Source organism: Leptonychotes weddellii, chromosome 3, assembly GCF_054177405.1.
Source record: "Leptonychotes weddellii isolate Sample4059 chromosome 3, ASM5417740v2, whole genome shotgun sequence".
In the NCBI taxonomy this organism is placed as follows: domain Eukaryota; kingdom Metazoa; phylum Chordata; class Mammalia; order Carnivora; family Phocidae; genus Leptonychotes; species Leptonychotes weddellii.
The window spans coordinates 27,614,419-27,635,497 of NC_138371.1; the positions used below are offsets into that span (position 1 = coordinate 27,614,419).

The 21,079-nt window shown below is 39.9% G+C and overlaps 1 protein-coding gene across 4 annotated transcripts in view; it reads right to left on the reverse strand.

Annotated features, from left to right (window-relative positions):
• Nucleotides 1–21,079, reverse strand: part of PARD3B (par-3 family cell polarity regulator beta) — a 985,082-nt gene that overhangs the window by 275,032 nt on the left and 688,971 nt on the right. For all 4 annotated transcript variants that reach the window (XM_081813815.1, XM_081813816.1, XM_081813818.1 and 1 more), the window contains 2 exons: nt 10,358–10,564; nt 9,404–9,641 (listed from right to left, as the gene is read on the reverse strand). In XM_081813815.1, the coding sequence (XP_081669941.1) occupies nt 9,404–9,641; nt 10,358–10,564 (445 nt within the window). The remainder of the gene's footprint in view (nt 1–9,403; nt 9,642–10,357; nt 10,565–21,079) is intronic.

Genomic DNA, 21,079 nt, shown 5'->3' on the forward strand with positions numbered 1-21,079 from the left:
TGCATTTTAGTGCAGAAGGTTTTCATTGAATATCTGATAACCAAAGGAATAAATGGGTGCTGGCTATGCCTAGGAGGAACCGGAATGAGAAAAGGAAGAATCTAGTTATAAACAACAAAGACCGTGGTTAGCGAATGGCAGCGGAGACAGAGAAGGCGGCCGAGACGTCAGAGACAGCATTTTGCGAGTATCAACAGGGGTGCTGGCTAATGGAAGGGAGGGAAGGGCAAGAGAGTGGCATCCCGGACAGACGCCACTGGATTCCTGGCAGTGCCTCCTACAGAGTCAGGATCATCAGGATGAGCTGGTGACTTAGATGGGTGGATGACGAATTAGATTTTAGCCATGTTGAAGCTGAGGTTAAGGCAAGGCCACCATGCAGAAATGATCAGCATCGGGCTGGAGAAGCAAAATTGGATTGTCTCCAAAATCCTGTTAGATATTATTTAGCATGGTTGCGATAATAGTCCTAGATGTGCAGTCCAATATTTGTGTATCTCTTATCCATTTTTCAGTTTGTGTATCTCCTATATCTATCTGTAATTGTTCTGGGAAGCCTCTCCCTCTTACATTGTTATTATGCCAAAGATTCAAGTCTTTTCCCTTAATTATAATCTCTTGTTATTAAATTGCTGTTTCATAGATTGACTTGGGACAGGGAAATCCAGTGAGTAGCAAAAATAAAAAAGTGTGGGTTCTACAGGGTGTATGAAAGTATATACAAAACTGTGGCTGGTGTCGATGCATTTTTAGATGCTAATACAGTAGCAGCAATGATTAAGAGGGGACTTGGTATTGCTATCAGTTCAAAGTCTGGCTCTAGGCAGGCGGATTCACTTCTCAATGTCTCATTCTTTATTACCTGCAGAGTAGAGCTACTATTTGCCCCCCTCATATCCCATGCATCTTAAAGATGGATGTTGGTAAATTACACTGAAGTTCTCAGATAAAAGGTGCTAAACAAAGAACTAATTTCATTTTTTCCCTCAAGCAAATTATTAAATCTATACATGTCATTATCTAATAGTATTAAGTAAACATTGCACAAGGACATGACATTGTGCTGGACATGGTACAAAGCAAATTAGGCAAATGCGGTCTCAGCTAGGAGCTTGTGAGTGTTTATATATATGAATAAACTTGTTAATATGTTTTATTAGTTATTTAAAATGAGTATGCAAATAGGTCCATTAGGAGATCCTTTGCATTTTCTTAATCCAGCATTTTAAATGATTATATTTCACCTTAAATGCTAATGAAGTTTATTTATTAATGTCTATCTTCCACTTTAGCGCCTGCGAAAGTTCTTTTTAGCATATCAATTTCTTTAAAAAGTTAAGCCAATTTTTTTTTTCCACTGGACTTTTGTTCTGATCTGTTAACAAATCTAAACCTCATTAGCCAAGAAAAGTAATGAGATAAAGGGGTCTATTTTTCTTTGGTGCTCTTTCATAATTCACATTAACGTTAATGGGAGTCGTGCACGCATATTAAGAGAAGAAGAGAACCCTAATTAAACAAATCAGGCTTCTGGTTGACACTATACGTGATCATTTGTTATTATGGAAAGTATGAGAAAATCATCCTGCTTTGGACAGCCATAAACAGAGCTCCCGAGGAAGCGAGATTCCATATGGTAGGAGGGAAAGGCGCTCAACAGCAATCAGCTTTTCAAATGATTTAGAAAACAAGCTACCCATACATTTGTATACTAATTAACGCCATCTATGCCCCTCGCCCCTCTATGAACATACACTCAAAGAAAACAGATAGAATGATAAACAAACATTTGCAGACAGGCACGACAGCTGAAAAAATTATTAAAGTCAGACACCAAACAAACTCTGGATGCTGGGCACTGCGGCGGCTCATTTGTCTCTGCGCTGAGCCTCTCAGCCTATCAGACAAGCAGCCTGTCTGGCTCTGGGTCTTCCTTCACTTAAGAAATAAATGCTGGCCACACAACCCTATATTTGTCTGATTCAAATTTAATCTATACTCTTTTAGTTACCATACTTGCCTCTACCCTCACCATTTTCTCTCACTTGCCCTATTTACGGAGGCTCTCCGTCCACTTTTTTACATTCTCCTGTTTGCAATCTATTCCTATTATGATGCTAATTTTCCTCTCTGGTGCTTAGTTGCAAATGAACAAAAGCTAGGATGTATAATACATAAATATATAAATATCATCAGCGATCACACCACTGGATTTAATGGAAGTCAATATCGGTATATTACACTCTCTACTTTGCAATTCCATTATGGGCTCAACACTGCTGGTCATAAAAAGTAGCATTCTGAGCCCAGGCCTGTGATAGTAATAATGAAAAAAAAGGGGGGAGGGGGTCATTGCTCTTCCTAACTCGAATGAAAAATTAAAATTGCTAAGGTACTTAGCTCAGAGGGAAATTGGCAAATTAACAAAATGAGGAAACAAAATATTCATGGCTCATATCGTGAAAGAGAAAGTAAATAATTTAAGATGGACTGTGAGGTGAGAAAATTCAGTTACCAAAAGGGCAAAAAAAGGAGCCTAACAAAATTTCAATATGTTTTCAGCTTCTATTCCTTTCCCGCTCAATCATAGTGAGCCATGGAGAAGGACGGATGGTTGCACCTGTGAGTAGCTTTTGACATGCAAATTCATTTTTTTGCCAGTCATATAGTTCTCTCAGGCTCAATATATGCAGCCATTTTGCCCCGATCCCCATATGGTTCTCTGTTTTCAATGTATTTCTATATACGCTTGCAGCTGAATTAAGAACTTTGACCTACTTTGGCTTTCATTTTTCATCTGAAATTTCATGTTTCAAACTGGCCTCTACTTCATGAAGCAAAGCACCTTATCTCTAGCCTGTTGTTGGCCTTCTGCCTTTGGGGAAATGACTGTTAAAATTTCATTGGCCTGGCTACATTAGATAGGTTGCCCTTCATACCCATAAAGTTGAAGGGATACCCAGACATTTTACAACCACTATCTAGAAAAAGGTAATGACAGGCACAGCCACATTACATTTATTGTACATGAGCCCTACAAGAGCCGTTATGGGATCAAGGTAAAGAGGAGAAATGTACGACAGATGTCATGCTCCCTGGAGATTTAAGTATTCAGTCTCTATCTAACCTAATTTAAAAATCAAGTCAAAATGTATCTTTATGGGTAATGTATTATAAGACAACTTCCAAGGCAGCCCAGTGAAATAACTATGAGCCATGCATTGAGAATATCAAGTCCAAAACCCATCCATACACTCTGGTCTGAAATACATGAAGGAAAAAAATAGAAAAGGAAAAAACCTGTTCCTCCATCCGAGTCCCCTTTTTATTTGTATTCAATGCCACCAAATGATTAGATAACCTTTGAAAATAGTTCAAGGTTATATTTAGAAAGGAGTGACCCAAAGCTTATAAAATAGAAAGGATTGAATGATTTTAGTCATGTCATGACTTCTTACAACTTATTAAGCAAAACTGTCCAGTCTGAAGAAAACATACCATGCTCACCTGAAATACAAAATAGCAATTAGAGGAAAAATTTAAAAAACTGAAACAAATTTAGGGGGCTCCGAGTCAAAGGCTGCTGGCTGGCTGGCTGAGAAGACAAGAAGTAGAGCCTGCCGAGTCAGGCGCTGTACGGACAGCTGTGCTCACGTAAATTAACTTCAACTTCACAACAGCTGGGACAGGGTATGTTATTATCCCCAATTCACTGCTGAGTAGACTGACTCAAAGGGATTCATGAAGGCCACAGAGGTTGTAAGGGACAGGTTTTTCACTATGTTAAGTATAAATGTAATGGTGATGATGTCTGTGTTGTTTGTGGTGGAGGAGGAAGGGGTGTGTGTGTGTGTGTGTGTGTGTGTGTGTGTGTGTGTGTGTGTGTGTGTGTGTGTGTGTGTAAGTGTTCTTTTTAAAATGATCCACAGCAAGATGTCATTATATAGAGTTGCCTTAGTTTCAGTAAAATAGTATGTTTTAGTATAAAACAAATGAAACATAGATGCTTTAGCACTTGCAAAGCTTAGAAATAAAAAGTTGATGCCTTTAGATTAAAAAAAAAAACCCTAATGCCATTAGGGTTCATAATTTAGTCTTCCCTATGGAGAAATTGAACCTGTGTATCATTGAGGTATACCTATGTTAGCTAAGGTAGGAAGAAACAATGAAGAATAGCCAACTGGGGCACCTGGCTGGCTCAGTCAGTAGAGCATGTGATTCTTGATCTTGGTCGAGGTCATGAGTTCAAGCCCCACATTGGGTGTGGAGCCTACTTAAAAAAAAAAAAAAAAAAAGGAACATCCAACCGATGGGCCAGGAGGAACAGAGTGGACCCAAAACGGCTGCATATCAAGTGAGCCATTTAGATTAAAGCCCCTGTGTCTTCAGAATGTTTAGCTCAGGTGTAACAGGGCTTTGTGTACTAAAAAGGACAGAATTTGGGTTAGCATTTTGTTATAGCTTTATGCGAAGCTGGTTTAAAAAATAACCTTATATTCATGTGCTGCAAAAAAAAAAAAGCATAAAGTGATTTGGCATTAGTACCACAGCATGCTAGGTTCTGATAATGAATCTGCTGATGTTAAGTGTAGCCTGGGCAGAGGCACAGTCTGTTAGGCAGTTAGTCCCTATGGAGAAGAGGACACCATCCCTTCTGACTTCACCTTCTTCATAACACCTACTAGAGTCCGAAATCATCTCAATCATTTTGAGTTAGTGTTTGTTCTCTCTCGTCACTGGGACGCAAATTACACAAGAGCTGCTGCCTGCATGTCTTGCTCAGCACCAAATAAATTGACTATTGATTCCCTCAAGTTGACAAGGTAGTGCTTTGTCCCAGAGGTAGCTGAGGCCAATGTCCCACCTCTCCCTGGGAAATCCACTGCCACAAGCAGTTTACGTGTTTATGTGATAGTTTGCTTGCTTGGTTTTAAAATCACCAAAAGAAATTCAAAAGTCTTTGAGTTTCTCCTCCTTTTTTAAGATCAAAAAACCCAAAAACAAAAACCCATAAAAGCAAGGACTTCATTGCTGTATGCCGGGGGTCTAGAACAGTGCCTGATGCAAAACAAGCATTCAATGATGTGGAATAAATGAAGTCTAATTATGAGGGTGCTTGGCAAAGAGTAAGCATTCGACATAGGTTATTAATCAATGACTATGGGCAGACAAATTTTTAAAACAGAGATGAAGTTTTCTTTTGGCAGGTGTAGCACTTTATTGTTAATCCATTAAAAAGGAATTTACTAGGCACAATTCCTTTAGGTACCAAAGCACACAAAGGGTATAGAAAAGGTACTTGATCAACATCAAGGTTTTCCATTCAGGGTCCAGCACAAGTTGATAATTCAAAGGTCTTTCAAGTGACTGGCCTATAATATCAAAAGGAAACAACAGCAAATATGATATAAAGGAATAGATTTTAAACACAGACCTGGGACAGAATTCAGTCTAAAGAATGTAAAGATCCACATGGTTACTAAACAATTAAGAAATCAGGGACTTAATGCTGGGCTTTCTGCTCTAGACAGGGCAAAATTTCGTTAGCCGAAGGATATTCTCTTCAGTGCTTAGAAAAGATCTGCTAGACCCCAGGAAAACAGCCGAGGGCTGATAGCAACTGGCTTGTCTACTGAGGGGGTCTGAGCTGCACCCTTCGGCTGCCAGAAGCCACAAGCATTGTTTCTACCCACTAGTGCCATGAAGAGTACAAGCCCTCAGGAAGCCAAACACATGATGGAAAAATGGAAGCATCTTGATCCCCTAATGTCCTCTTTCAAAGGCAGGCAAACAGAGGATTCAGGGAAACTAACAAAGTTGGTAGGTTCTTGACTTGCATATTTTTCCATAATAATTCATGGCTGTGTCAGAGCCACAGTTGAATCTATGAGGAGGTAATTCTGAAATCAGCAAAGCATTAAGCACACTGGAACCAGACCGCACATTTAAAGATACGAATTAACGAGATCCCCATAATGTTTTCAAAAGGATCAGGAGGAGGTCAAATTAACTAATGAGCTAAACTGTATGACTACATATTAACATGAATGGACTGGCTAGTATCAGAAACGCACACAACACTTAGCTTTTTACAAGCCAGAGCAAAGCCACATTCGCACTTCCATGATGCATGGCGTGGTGAGGACAGGGAGACGACTTTGGTCCCCGCTCCTGCCCTTGGCCAGGTGCCACCGTCCATGGCACAAGCTGCATTAAAGCCCCATGACAGGGGAGTGGCTGTGAAACACAGATAATGGAAGAAAATAATACATATTTAAGCCACACATCTACTTCCTAGAGAACCTTAAAGCAATCAATCTTTTTTAAATAAGAAAGAAACTAAGTCAATAGAATCTGAGCAACAGATGAGAATTTAAAGCAAAATCTGTTGGCTAATGGTAACAGCTTTTGGGTTCTTTGTTGTTGAAAATGTGCACGCAGCAACTCCAATATGCTCGCAACCTCAGATGCAAAAGGCTATGGAAAACAGTTGCTATTTTTACACGGGAGATAAAATCAAACACCACCTTTCAGATCTTAATTTTGCTAAAACAGTAGAAGGAAACAAAACGGAGTTGCTAGTTGGCTAAAGGATCTAGAACCTGTGCTTTCCACCACAGGCAAATACAGCCTACACTGGACAACAAAAGGAATAGCTTGCTCTATGTTATGGGCAACAGAGCATGGACCCGCCACATCAAGTCATCTAAAACAAACTATGAAGTGAAGGCTTATTTTAGTAATATTCTAGAAAATGGGACATGTGAAGCTCTAATAGTTTTTATATTTATAGACGACTCTAGTTAAATCTTCGTGGCTTTTTTTTTTTCTTTAACACCTTAAAGAGGAAATTGTTTCCTTATACATTACTACGATATTGTAGAAGTAGTACTAGTGATTATAACAACTATGTTAGTTTTCTACTGATGCTGTAAAAAAAAAAAAAAGTACTGTAAACTTAGTGGCTGAAACAACAGCAATGGGCTGATGTTACAGATGTGGCAGGCTGGGTTCTCTTCTAGAGGCTCTCCAGACAGAATCCACTCCTCTGTGCTTTCTAACTTCTAGAGGCTGCCCTCATTCCTTGGCTCATGGCCACCTCCCTCCATCTCAAGGCCGGCAACATTGCATTTCTCTGTACCTTTCTTCCACAGTCACACCTCCTTCTTCTACTTTTAAGGCTTCTCATAATTACTCTGGGCCATGGGGGGAAATCCAGGATGATCTCCTTTATCTTAAGGTCAGCCTATCAGCAACCTTAATTCCATCTGCACCATAGTTCTCCTTTGTCATGTAACATGACATATTCACAGGTACCAGGAATTGGGATATGGACATCTTTAGGGGGCCCTTATCCTGCTTACCACAATAATTAACATCTATTGAGTGTGTATTTCTTGCCAGGCGCTGTTTTATAAGCATGTTACATGTAACTAAACAAATGTAATTCTCATAATAATGGTATATTCTATTATTATTCCCATTTTTCAGATGAGGAAACTGAGGCACAGAGATTAAATAGTGTGCCAAATGCTACCTAGATAGATAACCAAAAGAGCTGGGATTGAATTTAGCATTTCACATGCACAGCCTGCACTGTTAGCCTCTGACTTCCATAAATTCAAAGGCAATTCTTATCTATATATTTGGATTGTGTGTGTCATTATTATCGGGATGCGTAAAGCACAGCCCACAAAATCCGGCAATCGTAATGATCACCTAGAAAAAGGCCATGTTTAACATTCAAAATGTTAAAAACAAACCAACATCTATTGAGAGATTTGTCTTACTGGAATCAATATTATCTGTGTTGCCTAAATGTGATTTTACAGTTTCAAGGTCTCTCTCTCTCTCTCTTTCCATATTTATATATAATAACAGATTATATTTATATTTACATATCATATATGAATAACAGATATGGAATAGAACTTTCTGTCTGGAATTTCAGTTGAAAATCCTAAACTTGGGGCACCTGGATGGCTCAGTCGGTTAAGCATCCAACTCTTGGATTTGGCTCAGGTCATGATCTCAGGATCGTGAGATGGAGCCCCACTTCGGGCTCCATGCTCAGGGAGGGGTCTGCTTCAGACTCCCTCCCCCTCTCACACTTATGTGCTTTCTCTCTCTTTTTAAAATAAATAAACAAGTAAATAAAATCTTAAAAAAAAAAAAGAAAATCCCAAACTAAAGACATCTGATGACAAATGCCACCCAGTATTCTTAAGAGAGATATCTCCTAAGAGTTGAATAAGAGGTAGCCAACATCACCTCGCACATCCCTCACCTTCAGCCCCTGGAAAAAAAGAAGGGTAGAGACTGAGAGAGTGATTTTCTGTGATGCAAAGTTGTAGGAGTAAAGAAAGTAATGGAAAGGGGTGCTTCCCCTCTTGCTCCCAACAAAATAAGCAAGGAGGCTTCAAGATTACCCCTGAGAGGATTTGAAGGCAATTGTATGAAAGGAGACAGTCATCCTCCCTGTTTTCTCGAAACTTGCAGACATTCACTGGCCCTCTCCCTTTCCCGTGCGTGCAAGCTTGGGTTTGGCACGTGGCTCTAGAGCTGGGGAGGCACAGAGCAGGGCTCGACTCTGCCCTGGAGAAATCTGAACATGCCAAGCTGGTTGGGGCACCATTTCAGCATCAACAAAGCACATTTAGCTGTAGGAGAAGAGACAAAGTTGGTTTCTGATCGTGCCCTGAGGGGATATGCCCAATGGATGGGCTGGCTGCATCTGAAATCTTGTCTCACAACCCCACTGAGTTAGGAGAGCGGTCCGCTGGCCTCATTTTGAAAGTGAAGACAGGAAGGCTCAGGAAGTTAAGCAACACATGAAGCCTGGCAGCTCACGTGCAGAGGGTCACGGACTGAGAACGGGGTCATCTGATTCCAGACCCAGGGACATCTCCACGGACCGCTCCCAGCTTCTGCAGGTGCTCACAGGCCTGGCCATGCATGCATCTCCAATTACGGGGCGGCTGAGTGAGGTCCATCTACTCTGTCTTCTCTAACTCACACGGGGGTGTTGTAGACGCGATGGTTGGGGACTCCCTCACCTCTTGCTTTCCCTACACTGATGGAAGATGCATTTAATTCAGGCGCATAATGCTTTGGTACCAAGGGCCGAGCACTGCCCATGCCTCTACCTGGCGTTAGCCTTCCGTTTGCAGCAAATTGATAACAGCCTCCTGGAATCACCAAGAGCCTCGGGAGCCACCCAGGAAGGCTCCTTCTGCTTCTGCAGGAAAGGAACAGGCACCTTCACAGTTGAGATTTTTACGCATTTAGCTAAAAAGGAGGGAAAGCTTGCCATTGTTTTCTGGCTACACACAGAGGAGTGATTTCACCAGGAGAAACCAAAAAGCAAGACAAAGCCCACTGGGCCTTCACAGCACACCCATACCTCAGCATGGCACCGAATCCTTTCTTCTTGATTTTCCTCTCTGGGTCTTCATTTTCTTCTTTCAGCTTTTTCTCCTTGACTTTCAGTTTGCCCTTGTCCTTCTTCTTGTCCTTCTCTTTGGGTTTTTTGATTTTCCTGGCTTTCTGTTCCGCGTCCTCCAGCTCCAAGTTGCCCTGAGGGGTAGATTCACAATTCAGAGCTCCTTGGCCAGAGTGAGAGCTCTTATCAGACAGACGGTCTGTATGGAGAGAAAAATCAATACGTGTGGTCAGGGGCACTCACTGTTAGTAGATCAAGAAAAGTTAAATGTAAAATACAGAGGAATGAATAAAGCACTCCAGAGTTCTACCCTTCCACGTGGCTACTTGTACCCTTTGAAGAGACAACTGCCTAAATCTGGTTACTTCAAGTAAGGTTTGCTGTTGGGAGGAGGGAGAAATGGGTGGTTCAGCCGGTGGTATGAAATGTTTGATACATGGCAAAACATGAATATCTCTGAAAGCCAGCTTGGGAACCTCGATCGGCTCCGAAAGCCCATATGCTGGCAAACAAACAGGGCGAGTTTATTTCCAGGAGAGGTTTCTGAGGACACATGTAACCCAACTGCTTCTACCCAATTAATGCAGTCAGTCCTCAGGTTGAGGCTGCTTCTAATGACTCAAATAAGAATGTCAAGAAATGCATACTTAGTGCTCCTACCCGTCCATGTAGGAAAGTGAAGGAGAACATTTCTTTAGCATTTGCACTGTCAAATAAATTGCATATTGTGTTAGCCAGTTCCATGTTCGTTAAGCCAAAGGGCAAAACATATCAGGAAAATGAATTACTTTTAATATCAAAAATTTAATTGTGATCCTTAAATCATTTTTCTTTGTCGTTAAGCACACATCCTTGCCTATGATTCGCAGATGATAATGAGATGAAGAACGTGGGTAAAGAAGCACTTTGTCCTACCAGCTTCTAGCTCTTCGGGTCCATCATAGGATTTGTCAATGGCTGCCCGGAAACTCTCGTTGCAGCCTCGGCCGCGAACCATGTGCGGCCGGGGCCTGTGGAAGGGAAGTTCGTTCTTCCTGACCTCAGCAACCGCAGTCTGGAGGCTCTCCAAGGAACTGGACTTTTTCAAACCCAGGGTTGGACCAAAATCTTTGCTTGGAGATTCTGGAAAAGAAAGGGCAAAATGTCACCCTTTCCCTAATGAGGCACGGTGTGGGGTAGTGGAAAAGTCTGTTGTTCCAAAAATATTTGTTTGGGCATCTTAAAAAAGGGGGTGTTGAGTGAGTAGGGTTTGGGGTTCGACCCCAGTTTTGCCAACTTTTTGTGACTTTGAACAAGTGGTTTGAGTTCTTGGAGTCTTAGTTTTCTTTTTTGTAAAGTTGTGGTTAGGATTTAAAAAAGATAACATATATTAAATAAATATGCCTGTGTGTATATGTGCACATACACAGATATATATGAATTTGAAAGTTTCTAGCAGTCTATAGAAATTGTACATGCACACACACACAGGGCATCGAAGATGACGAGTGCTTCTCTCACAGTGCCCATCCCAAGTGTTCCCTTCGTTGTAGCTTTTTAAAAAATAATTAATTTAATTTAATTTCTTTTTTAAGATTTTATTTATTTATTTGAGAGTGAGAGAGCATGAGAGAGAGCATGAGAGAGAGCACGAGCATGGGGGAGGGGCAGAGGGAGAAGCAGACTCCCCACTGAGCAGGGAGCCTAATGCAGGACTCTATCCCAGGACCCTGGGATCATGACCTGAGCTGAAGGCAGCTACTTAACCAACTCAGCCACCCAGGTGCCATGTAGCTTTTTTTTTTTTTTTTAAGATTTATTTTTTTAGAGAGAGAGAGAGAGGGAGAGCATTGGGGGGAGAAGGGTAGATGGAGAGAGAGAATCTCAAGCAGACTCCTCACTGATTGTGGAGTCCAGTGTAGGGCTTGATTTCATGACCCTGAGATCATGACCTGAGCTGAAATCAAGAGTCAGGTGCTTAACTAACTGAGCCACCCAGGTGCTCCTACATTGTAGCTTTGACTATTTCCATGACTATTTTTATGATTACTGAGTAACATACTATGCATAGAAATCAACACTGAAGTGATTGTAATTTTTATGATTAAACACTTTACTCTAGTGGCTATTACTGTATCATGAATGCAATTCATTTAGTCAATAAATAAATAAAGCAAAGCAAGAAAGTAAACAACTTTTCTGTGTCAGTGCTTATTGTTCCAAATTGTATTTCTATATGGGTATCTAGAAAAGGGGTAATTTTTAAATGTAATATATAATTCCAAAAAGAAAAAAAAACAAGTGAATTTTAGTAATTTGTTTTCCGATATATAATATTTTTTACTAGCACTGTTTGGCCGTGTAGCTGTCCCTTTCCCCCACGCCGCGACCGCCATTCCCAGCCACAGCCAGGCTTCCGGTTGTCTATAGCAGGATTAGGCTCTCTAAATACCAGCTGCGCGAAGATTATTTTAAAGATGGAAGGAATTCTATCAGGGCCCCTTTCTACCAGGGCGAAATCTCATGATCCTCTCCAGTTGAGAAGGAGGTTATTACCACTTGGAGGCTAAATTTGCATTTCTGGGAATAAATTACTTTGCAGTTTTTCCATAGCTACAGATTGAGTACATACTAAGGGTTATGTGCATGAACTACCTTACTCAATGCCTCTTTTCAATATGTTCTAAATATGTTAAAAGTAGTCAGAATAATGACAATAATTCTAGTAGCTAACATTGCATGGCATGCTTCGTCCTGTTCTAAGCGCTTTACCTGTATTACCTTACTATATTCCTAACAGTTATTATTATTAACCCCATTTTATAGATGACGAACTCATACACAGAGCAGAGAAATACTGGTATAAAATTACACACTCACTCTGCATCAGAACCGGGAACGTCCTCAGGCAGCCTCACTCCAGCATTTCTGCTCTGTACTGCCTAAAGATAAACTTGGCCTCTGCCCTCTACTTGATGACTCTAATGAGTCAAGCTACTTAAACTGGCCCACCGTGTCCTCATCTCCAGAAGAAGAGCATTAGTCTAGATTAGTCCTGATAAGATTGGCCAAATAGGCAAACTACAAAGATCAGATGTTGCTATAACTCTAGTTTCATCATTAACTTACAGGAGGCAATTTTGCACTTTGAACAATATACATGATGACAATAAACACTGCATTTTGCAGGTGACAGTGTATCTTTGATCAACGCAACAGAGATGAGATTAAGCGAAAAAAAATTACAAGAAATTTCAGGTACAAATTTCAGATGCTACTTGCAAGTCACAAACACTGAGACTATGTTACTACTAAATCCGCAAAGAGGCATACTTCTAATATTCTCAGGAAGGAAGGTAAGTTGAAGAAACAAATTGGATAAGACTGTTTCTTTCTTTTTTTTTTTTTTTTAAAGATTTTATTTATTTATTTGAGAGAGAGCACATGAGACAGGGGAGGGTCAGAGGGAGAAGCAGACTCCCTGCTGAGCAGGGAGCCCGATGCGGGACTCGATCCGGGGACTCCAGGATCATGACCTGAGCCGAAGGCAGTCGCTTAACCAACTGAGCCACCCAGGCGCCCGGGTAAGACTGTTTCTGACAAGAAAACAAAAGGCAACATAGAAGTTTGGGGTATTAAAGCAACAGTAAAAGCTTTGGAGTTTACAGAAAATGTTTTACACCATCAACCCCTAGGGACGTCTGACATGAAGTTTGGTGAAAACAAGAAGATGAAGAACACTATCTGAGAAAGCTTAGTTCCTCTGTCAACAATAGTAACCATTTTTATTTATTAATTGCCATTCAGGAGATTATATTAGAGCCCAAACTGTAAGTATTCATGTCAACCTTTTGCAATAAATTCTAGGGAACATGAAAGTGAATAAATCATCCAAGATATAAGGCACGCTATCTAAGAGGAGCTCATCTAAAGCTCAGCAAGAAGTCGTATTTGAGAAGGAACAAATACAGTGTTACTCATTCTAAGCAAACTGAACATTAAGGATTCATGGATTTGCTGGATTAATAGAGCCAGCAATTAATTCACTTTACAAAAATAAATAGAAGCCACAAATTAGAAGCATCGACTGACACTGGCCAAAATTACAACCTAGCTGTATTGGATATAGTACATGGTAAAATTAAAAGCAAAACTAGTTGAGTCCTAGGTTGTGAATGTGAACTCAGGGGTTTTCAGGCTTGGAAAAAATGTTTATATTTATTCCTGGGGAGTCAACAGGATGTAGCAGTGGCAGGCTGATGTGAGAGAGGAAAATCTGAAATCAGGAAAGCCTCTGCAAGGTTTCACAGGGGCACCGAACTGAAGTTCCAAGTGAAAGAAGACTCTGATGTGGGCCTTGACCAGGGTTCCACATCTCCTGTAGGTGTCCCAGGGCTTCCGACAGAAGAACAAGGCCATGTTACTGGTTATGGGAGGGATTATTATATCAATTGATGGGGATCAGCACTAAATTCCAACAAAACACTTAGAATGAAGTACCCCACCACGTAAAGATTGTACAGAGTACAATAAATGGGCACATTTAATCCCTCTTCTCTTAGTCTTACCCTCACCAATTCAAACTTAGGTTGACATTACCTAGGAAATTCTGTAGCTTTTAGAATGGGAAGATTCACTGTCTATTTTTAGCCTAACCATTTACACAAATTATATTTTTTCTAAGCTCCCATTAAAAATAGAGGTCTCTCTGAAGGGATAATGTAAAGTAATTAATCAAATTCAAAACCTCAGTCACTTTATCCCATTGAAGTCATCCCAAAATATGATGACTCCTCACATTTTCCTCGGCAGTTGATGTGATATTGGCTGGGGCTGATTTTAAGCAATTGTCTGAGAGATTGATCTATGAATACCATGTGTTATCAGTCTCAGGGTGGGTGGACTCTGTCCAAATTTGAGCATTTACTTGTCCCATTTTTGGCATCTACAGAACTAATCTTAATATGATTGTTCAGTGATTTCCAGGCCAACCTCACTTACTTGCCTATGCCAAGGAATAAGTCTTCTTTCAAACTTTATTAGCAAAGCTTTATTTTTTTTAATTTATGACTTCTACATCCAGTGACCATGTTCTCTAAGATCCAGCTAAACTCATCTTCCCATCAGAAACACTAACCTGACATACACAAACTTCTTTAAACAAATGATATAACAGTTATCAAGGGTGCTAAAAGAGGGATCTTACATGATAAAAATGATTCTCAACGTCATATAATAAAAATATTCTTAATGTTCCATGCGCCAAATTTTTCCTTACAATAAAAGCCTCATAAGGAGATATCACTGACATTTTTTTAAAAGATGCTATAGCACTTTCAAAGATTCGTCTGTTCCCAGACGAAGGACGGTCTCGCGTGACTGAGTCCCAGAAGCCTTGCCCACAAAGAGTAGAGGGAAACTTCAGGATCATGTCTTCTGGTCCACCAACCCTCAGACATATCCACTACTCCCTGTCATCCAGAGAAACACATTGTTATGGAGAGAATGGATGCACACAACAAGATTAAAGATTTAAAGGACTAAAGACTTCTCCATGTGAGGAATGGGCATGAAAGAGGTGGTCTCATGACACAGAGAGCTACTGTCTAGGTCAACAGGTACCACTACAGAACTGACCCTTCACACCCTGAGAAACCACTGCCTCCATAGGTAGAAAGAAGTCCCATTCACACCCTGAGAAACCACTGCCTCCACCTTCTAGGTAGAAAGTCCCATGTCAATGTATCACAAAACAGAAAGTCCCTCCTGGAGGACTGTCTGGATGTGGACCTCAGCTTCCCTGACTCAGTCCTGGATTCCCGCCCCATGGCTGCAAACTGCTGTTGGTTCCCTACAGGCAGGTGATTCAGATAATAGAGAATAAAAGTCTAGAGTATCATTAACAGTGAATGATTAAGAGGGGAAGCTGTGAAACATCCCAACAACCTCCACTCTGCCACTTACTTCCCGAGTTATTAACCCCTCCGTGCTTCAGTTTCCTTATGTGTAAAATGATGGTAGGACCGGCATGGAAGAGTATCTGCCGCATAGTCTATGCTCATAAAGCAGTAGTGATAATTACTGCACTATACTTTTGTGTCACCTCTATACACCTGAATAAGTGAAGGCCTAGCCCAATTTAGTTGGTTGAGTCCACCATTGCATTCTTTTTTTTTTTAAAGTTATACTTACTTTTTTGAGAGAGGGAGCACGCGCACGTGCTCACGAGCAGGGAGAGGGGCAGAGGACGAGGTAGAGAGAAATCCAGCTGACTATGCGAAGTGTGGAGCCCCACGTGGGGCTCGATCCCACGATTCTGAGATCAGGCCTGAGCCAAAACCAAGAGTCAGATGCTTAGCTGCTGCACCACTCAGGTGCCCCTCCACCATTGCATTCTCAACTACAACCATTCCTTCTGCAAAAAGCTGAAAAGGGCTTCCTAAAGAAATAGCATCATTTCTTTTTTATTCAAAAGTTGAACTGATTTTTTTTAAACAACTCCTTACTTTTTTTTTCTTTTGAAATAGGGTATATGTACCCATCTGTTCACTGCATCTAGAGACTATCACTGGGAAGACTGAGAGTGGAGTCTCGGTTGCCCTTTCCTCAAGGCTATAATCATTTAATTAGTCTGAGATTTCATTGGCAATATTTGAACTTCCCGTTGTAGCATTAAAATCTTGCAATAAAAGAATACCTTAATCCAGAAAAACAGTAATTGGATCTTCCATTATTGATGAAATTGCTTCCAATACATTTTTTTTTTTTAAGATTTTATTTATTTATTTGACAGAGAGAGACACAGCGAGAGAGGGAATACAAGCAGGGGGAGTGGGAGAGGGAGAAGCAGGCTTCCCGCGGAGCAGGGAGCCCGATGTGGGGCTAGATCCCAGGATCCTGGGATCATGACCTGAGCCGAAGGCAGACGCTTAACGACTAAGCCACCCAGGCGCCCCTTCCAATACATTCTTATTAGAACATAAGGAATTATTTTGGGGAAGGTATTCACTTTCAGATATGTGGCAAGTTTTTCTCCCAGCTAGGGCTTTATAATTAATAAATACTTATGATAAATTAAGAATAAATAATGTATTAATTTGCACATTTCAATAACATCAATGGCCCCCAAGGCACTTAGTGAAAATTAATTAAGTTAGTGCTCCTCCCTCTAAAATAAAGGAATTGTGCCCAGTAGTAAACTGGGGATCAAAATGATTGCAGTGCTATTCAGGGGTCACAGCATGAAACTTAAGAAGGCCGGGAATTCGGCAAGATAGCTTGCTTTCATTATCAATTTGGCATTGCTGTATTATGAGCAATGAACTTGGGCAAATACAATAGAAATGCTTTACTTGCTTCATGGGGAGTTGTGATGTGAAATTAATAGCCTTAAAACTCTTCGAATGAAAAACTATCATAAATTCCAAGTAGGAAGTCACAACACCACTTTATTCTCCAATATATCCCGCTTTGTCTTTTTATTTTAGATTACACTTAACTGAAAATTTTGTATATTTGATTTTTTTAGTAGTTTCCCTAGAGGGAAAATGTCTTATGTGCTTTAATAGATATCATTGCAAATCCATTAGCCTAGAAAAAAAATTCTCCATAATATCCAAATGTATAATTTCTTAAATTATGTTATCTGTGCTGTGTCCATAATGGGCCTAATTACCTTCTTGCCTATCTCAGTATTCCAAATATTGATCATCATTCCAAGCTTATCACTGTGCCCCGTTTCCTATTCATTACCATAGGGCATAATGTAATCTGGTTTATACATTATCTGCTGTCAAATGGGTCTCAGTTCTTTTACTGGCAATTTCCAAGTTCTCCAGGAGCAGAAATTTTTCTTTTAAGTCTCGTAAATCCCAGGGTCTTTTATCACTTCTTGAAATTCACGTCAAATGTTCAGTAATGAACTTCTCATTAAGATTCATACATTTGCATAATCTCTCCTCCTCTGTCTCCAAACATTGTCTATTTTAAAGTGAAAATATCTAGAGAAAATACGGGAAGATTAGGTGAACAAATACAACACACTGCTTTGATGATGAGTGTGGGCATGGCCCTCCCGAAGTCTTCAAATCTCTGCCAAGTGTTGTTACACAAGCTAATTGTTACTAAAAGTTCCTTCTTTGATAAACTGAAAGTCGAAATCTTATGCCTGATTTTGGTGCCTTTCCTGGACTCAAATTATGTGCAATAAATGTAAAGAACAGTGAATTTATTGCACCAAAAACATTCTTGTGACACTTGTTTTCATTTATTGTCTATTTTGTGGGTAAGGAAATATTTCCTGGTTCAATGTAATGGGTAAATTATTTATTTATGTACTTATTTATTAAAGATTTTATTTATTTATTTGTCAGAGAGAGAGCACAAGCAGGGGGAGCAGCAGGCAGAGGGAGAAGCAGACTCCCTGCTGAGCAAGGAGCCCGATGTGGGACTCGATCCTGGGACCCTGGGATCATGACCTGAGCCGAGGGCAGATGCTTAACTGGCTGAGCCAGTAATGGGTAAATTATTTAAAAATATGTGTATATAACCATATTTCTGGGCAGATTCTGTTAAGGCAACTGAAGAACTCAGACAAACCCATTCCCAAAAGCCGGTTTGTTGTGATCTTTTGCTTACCCTCTTAACTAGCTTATTAGGAAAACCCTTACCTAATTAAAAACAACAATAACAACAACTCACAATTGGCATTCAAGATAATAATGAATTTAAAAATTGGATAAATAGCACTTGTCTCCAAAAGGGAATATGGCTACTTAGAGGAAACAAAACAAAACAACTTTAATTATTTAACTGGGGGAAAAAAACACTTGTTTGAGAGTCCAATAAACTGTCTAATGTAGCAAGCTTTTCCACCTGTGAAACAGGATCAATAGGATCGATAAATGCCACCTATCATTTTCTTAGTCCTGTTGACTTGGTATCCTCAGCACAGGGAAGCACTACATGTTGTAGGGATAAATGAAGGTGAAGGTAAAGGGTATATAAGCATGTGGATGCCCCTTTTCTCCAGGGCTGTGAGGGGGAACCAAATTTTATCCGGACAAACACACCTCAGAGTTGTGTTACTTCCTCAAAGCACTCACACAGCGTCTTGTTCTTTGTTAATACAGCCCTTAGGTTCTTTGGTGTCACTTTCAAGGGTTTAATAATTTCTGCCCTATCCATAATTATTCATTCATCTTCTCTATGTTTTGCCTTTCTTTTTATACTAGTCATTCCCTTTGCTTAACTTTTCTCTCTGTAATATTAACCTTTTCTGCCATTTCTATCTCCTTGAGTGCACTTTAGTCTTGTTTTTCCCACCGCCAAGAACACCTCTATTTGTCTTCCAGATCCTTCTTGTATACCCTGGGAACAGGCTTTCACTCTGAATACAAAGTGCTTCTGTGATTCTACTCGCCACCCCACCCTTTCCTTTTACCGTTTACTCTGTACGGCTTGCTTCAGCAGCACATCTTTCTTCTGCTTTTGATTGTTGAGTGGTTTATGCCCTATGTGGTTGTATACTATAGTACTCTCAAAATAAAGTATAACAGAAAGAATTCTAATAAGTCTCTTTAAAACCATTAGCATAACTAAAAGTTCAAACCGATTGATTTCTTGGATGAAGACGCACAAAGATGTTTTTACATGATGTTATGTTAATTTAGTATCTGTATTTCTTAGGGTCAAATATTATTTTTGCATTTTTGCTTTACCATTTTCTCCCCTTTTGATAGCTGACTGTACTTAAAAGAAAGAAAACACTTCAAATTCTCAGTTACTGAGTTATTTATAGAACTGATAGGAAGTGTGTTTTTCGGTTTGGTGTGAATATGAATAACAATCTCTCTATGGATATATTTGAAGCAAGATTTCAATCTAATGTTAAAGTGTCGAGCCAAAATTAAGTCAGCTATCAATGAGTGTTTACTGAGTATGTTTTATGGCTCAGAACTGTGCTTGGTCCTAGAGGTAACAGAGGCTTAAGTATAATAGTAACAAACACTTCCTTGTTGCTTTATAATTTACAAAGTTCTTTCCTATACAACATGAGATCGCATCATACACAATTGAACTTACCCAAATTCACTTGTACATTCATGTCCAGAGAGAGCTCAAATGAAGAAGGAGGGTGAGCGGGCAGAACAAAATAACTTATGTAATGGGAGTAATTTCACTCACCATCCACCTCAGGGAGAGTAGGCTCTAGAATGAATGCATCTCAGAAAGGGCAGGAGTTTGGAGAAATGAACTGTTTCCTGTGAGTCTCTGCTTTTACTTTTTACCCTGGGTAAACATTACATTCTTTTTAATTGAGATATAATGGATACATAACATTGTGGAAGTTTAAGGGGTGCAAATGATGACTTGATACACATACATATCGTCAAATGATTACCACACGAAGGTTAGTTATCACCTCACATCATTACCATTTTTTGGTGTGTGTGGTGAGAACATTTAAGATCTACTCTCTTAGCAACTTTCAACTATATAATACAGAATTCTTAACTATAGTTTCCATGCTGCACCTAGATTCCCAGAACTTAATCATCTTATAATTAGAAGTTTGTACCCTTTGACCAACGTTCCACATTTCCCCCATCACTAAGGTCCTGGCAACCACCATTCTGCTCTGTTTCTATGAATTTAGCTTTTTACGATTCTACATATAAATGAGATCATATAATATTTGCCTTTCTCTGACTTATTTTAACTTAGCATAATGCCCTCAAGGTCCATCCATGTTGTTGAAAATGGCAGGGTTTCTATCTTTTTTTATGGCAGGATAATACTCCCTTCGTGTATATATACTGCATTTTCTTGATCTGTTCATTCACTGATGGTCACTTGGGTTGTTTCCATGTGTTGGCCATTGTGAATAACGCTGCAATGAACACAGGAGTGCAGATACTCTTCAAAATAGTGATTTCATTTCCTTCAGATAGACACCCATAAGTGGGATTGCTGGATCACACAGTAGCTCTATTTTTAATTTTTTGAAGAACCTCCATACTGTTTTCCATAATGGCTGTACCAATTTACACTCCCACTGACAGTTCACAAGGTTCCCTTTTCCCCACATCCTTGCTAGCACTTGTTATCTCTTGTCTTTTTGCTAACAGCCATTGTAACAGGTATGAGGTGACGGTCTCTGCTTGCTGCTTATGTCATAAGCATCCTATCATAGGAAGGGTCATTCCTGAGTTTCAAGATTTCTATCTTCTATGGGTCCCCATGCTTAAACCCAAGCTGATCACTTCATCTGATGCTTGACTGAAGAAACAGCTATCTGTTGCAGATAATTTTGAATTCTGTCCTTTAAGGTGAATTTGGGTGATTTTCAATAATATTTTATGATTTCCCTTTCCCTGGTGACTTGAGAATCATTCTTGAGAGGTGGTACCTCAGTACTGTATCTCATGTAAATCTCAGAACAACCACTCAACTCAATTCTCTTCCAATTCCTTTTAAAATTCCCTGAGTTTGCTGACAAAGAAATGTTGGCCTTTTGACTTGGCAAAGCCATTCGGATGTTCTGTAAGGCTTTCTTTACTTTGACAACCCAGGAATTAAGCTCCTCCCACTTTTTTTGAAGCCTCAAAATAAAAGATAAGGTACCTACTTTCCTCCAAGATGTTATAATCCATGTGC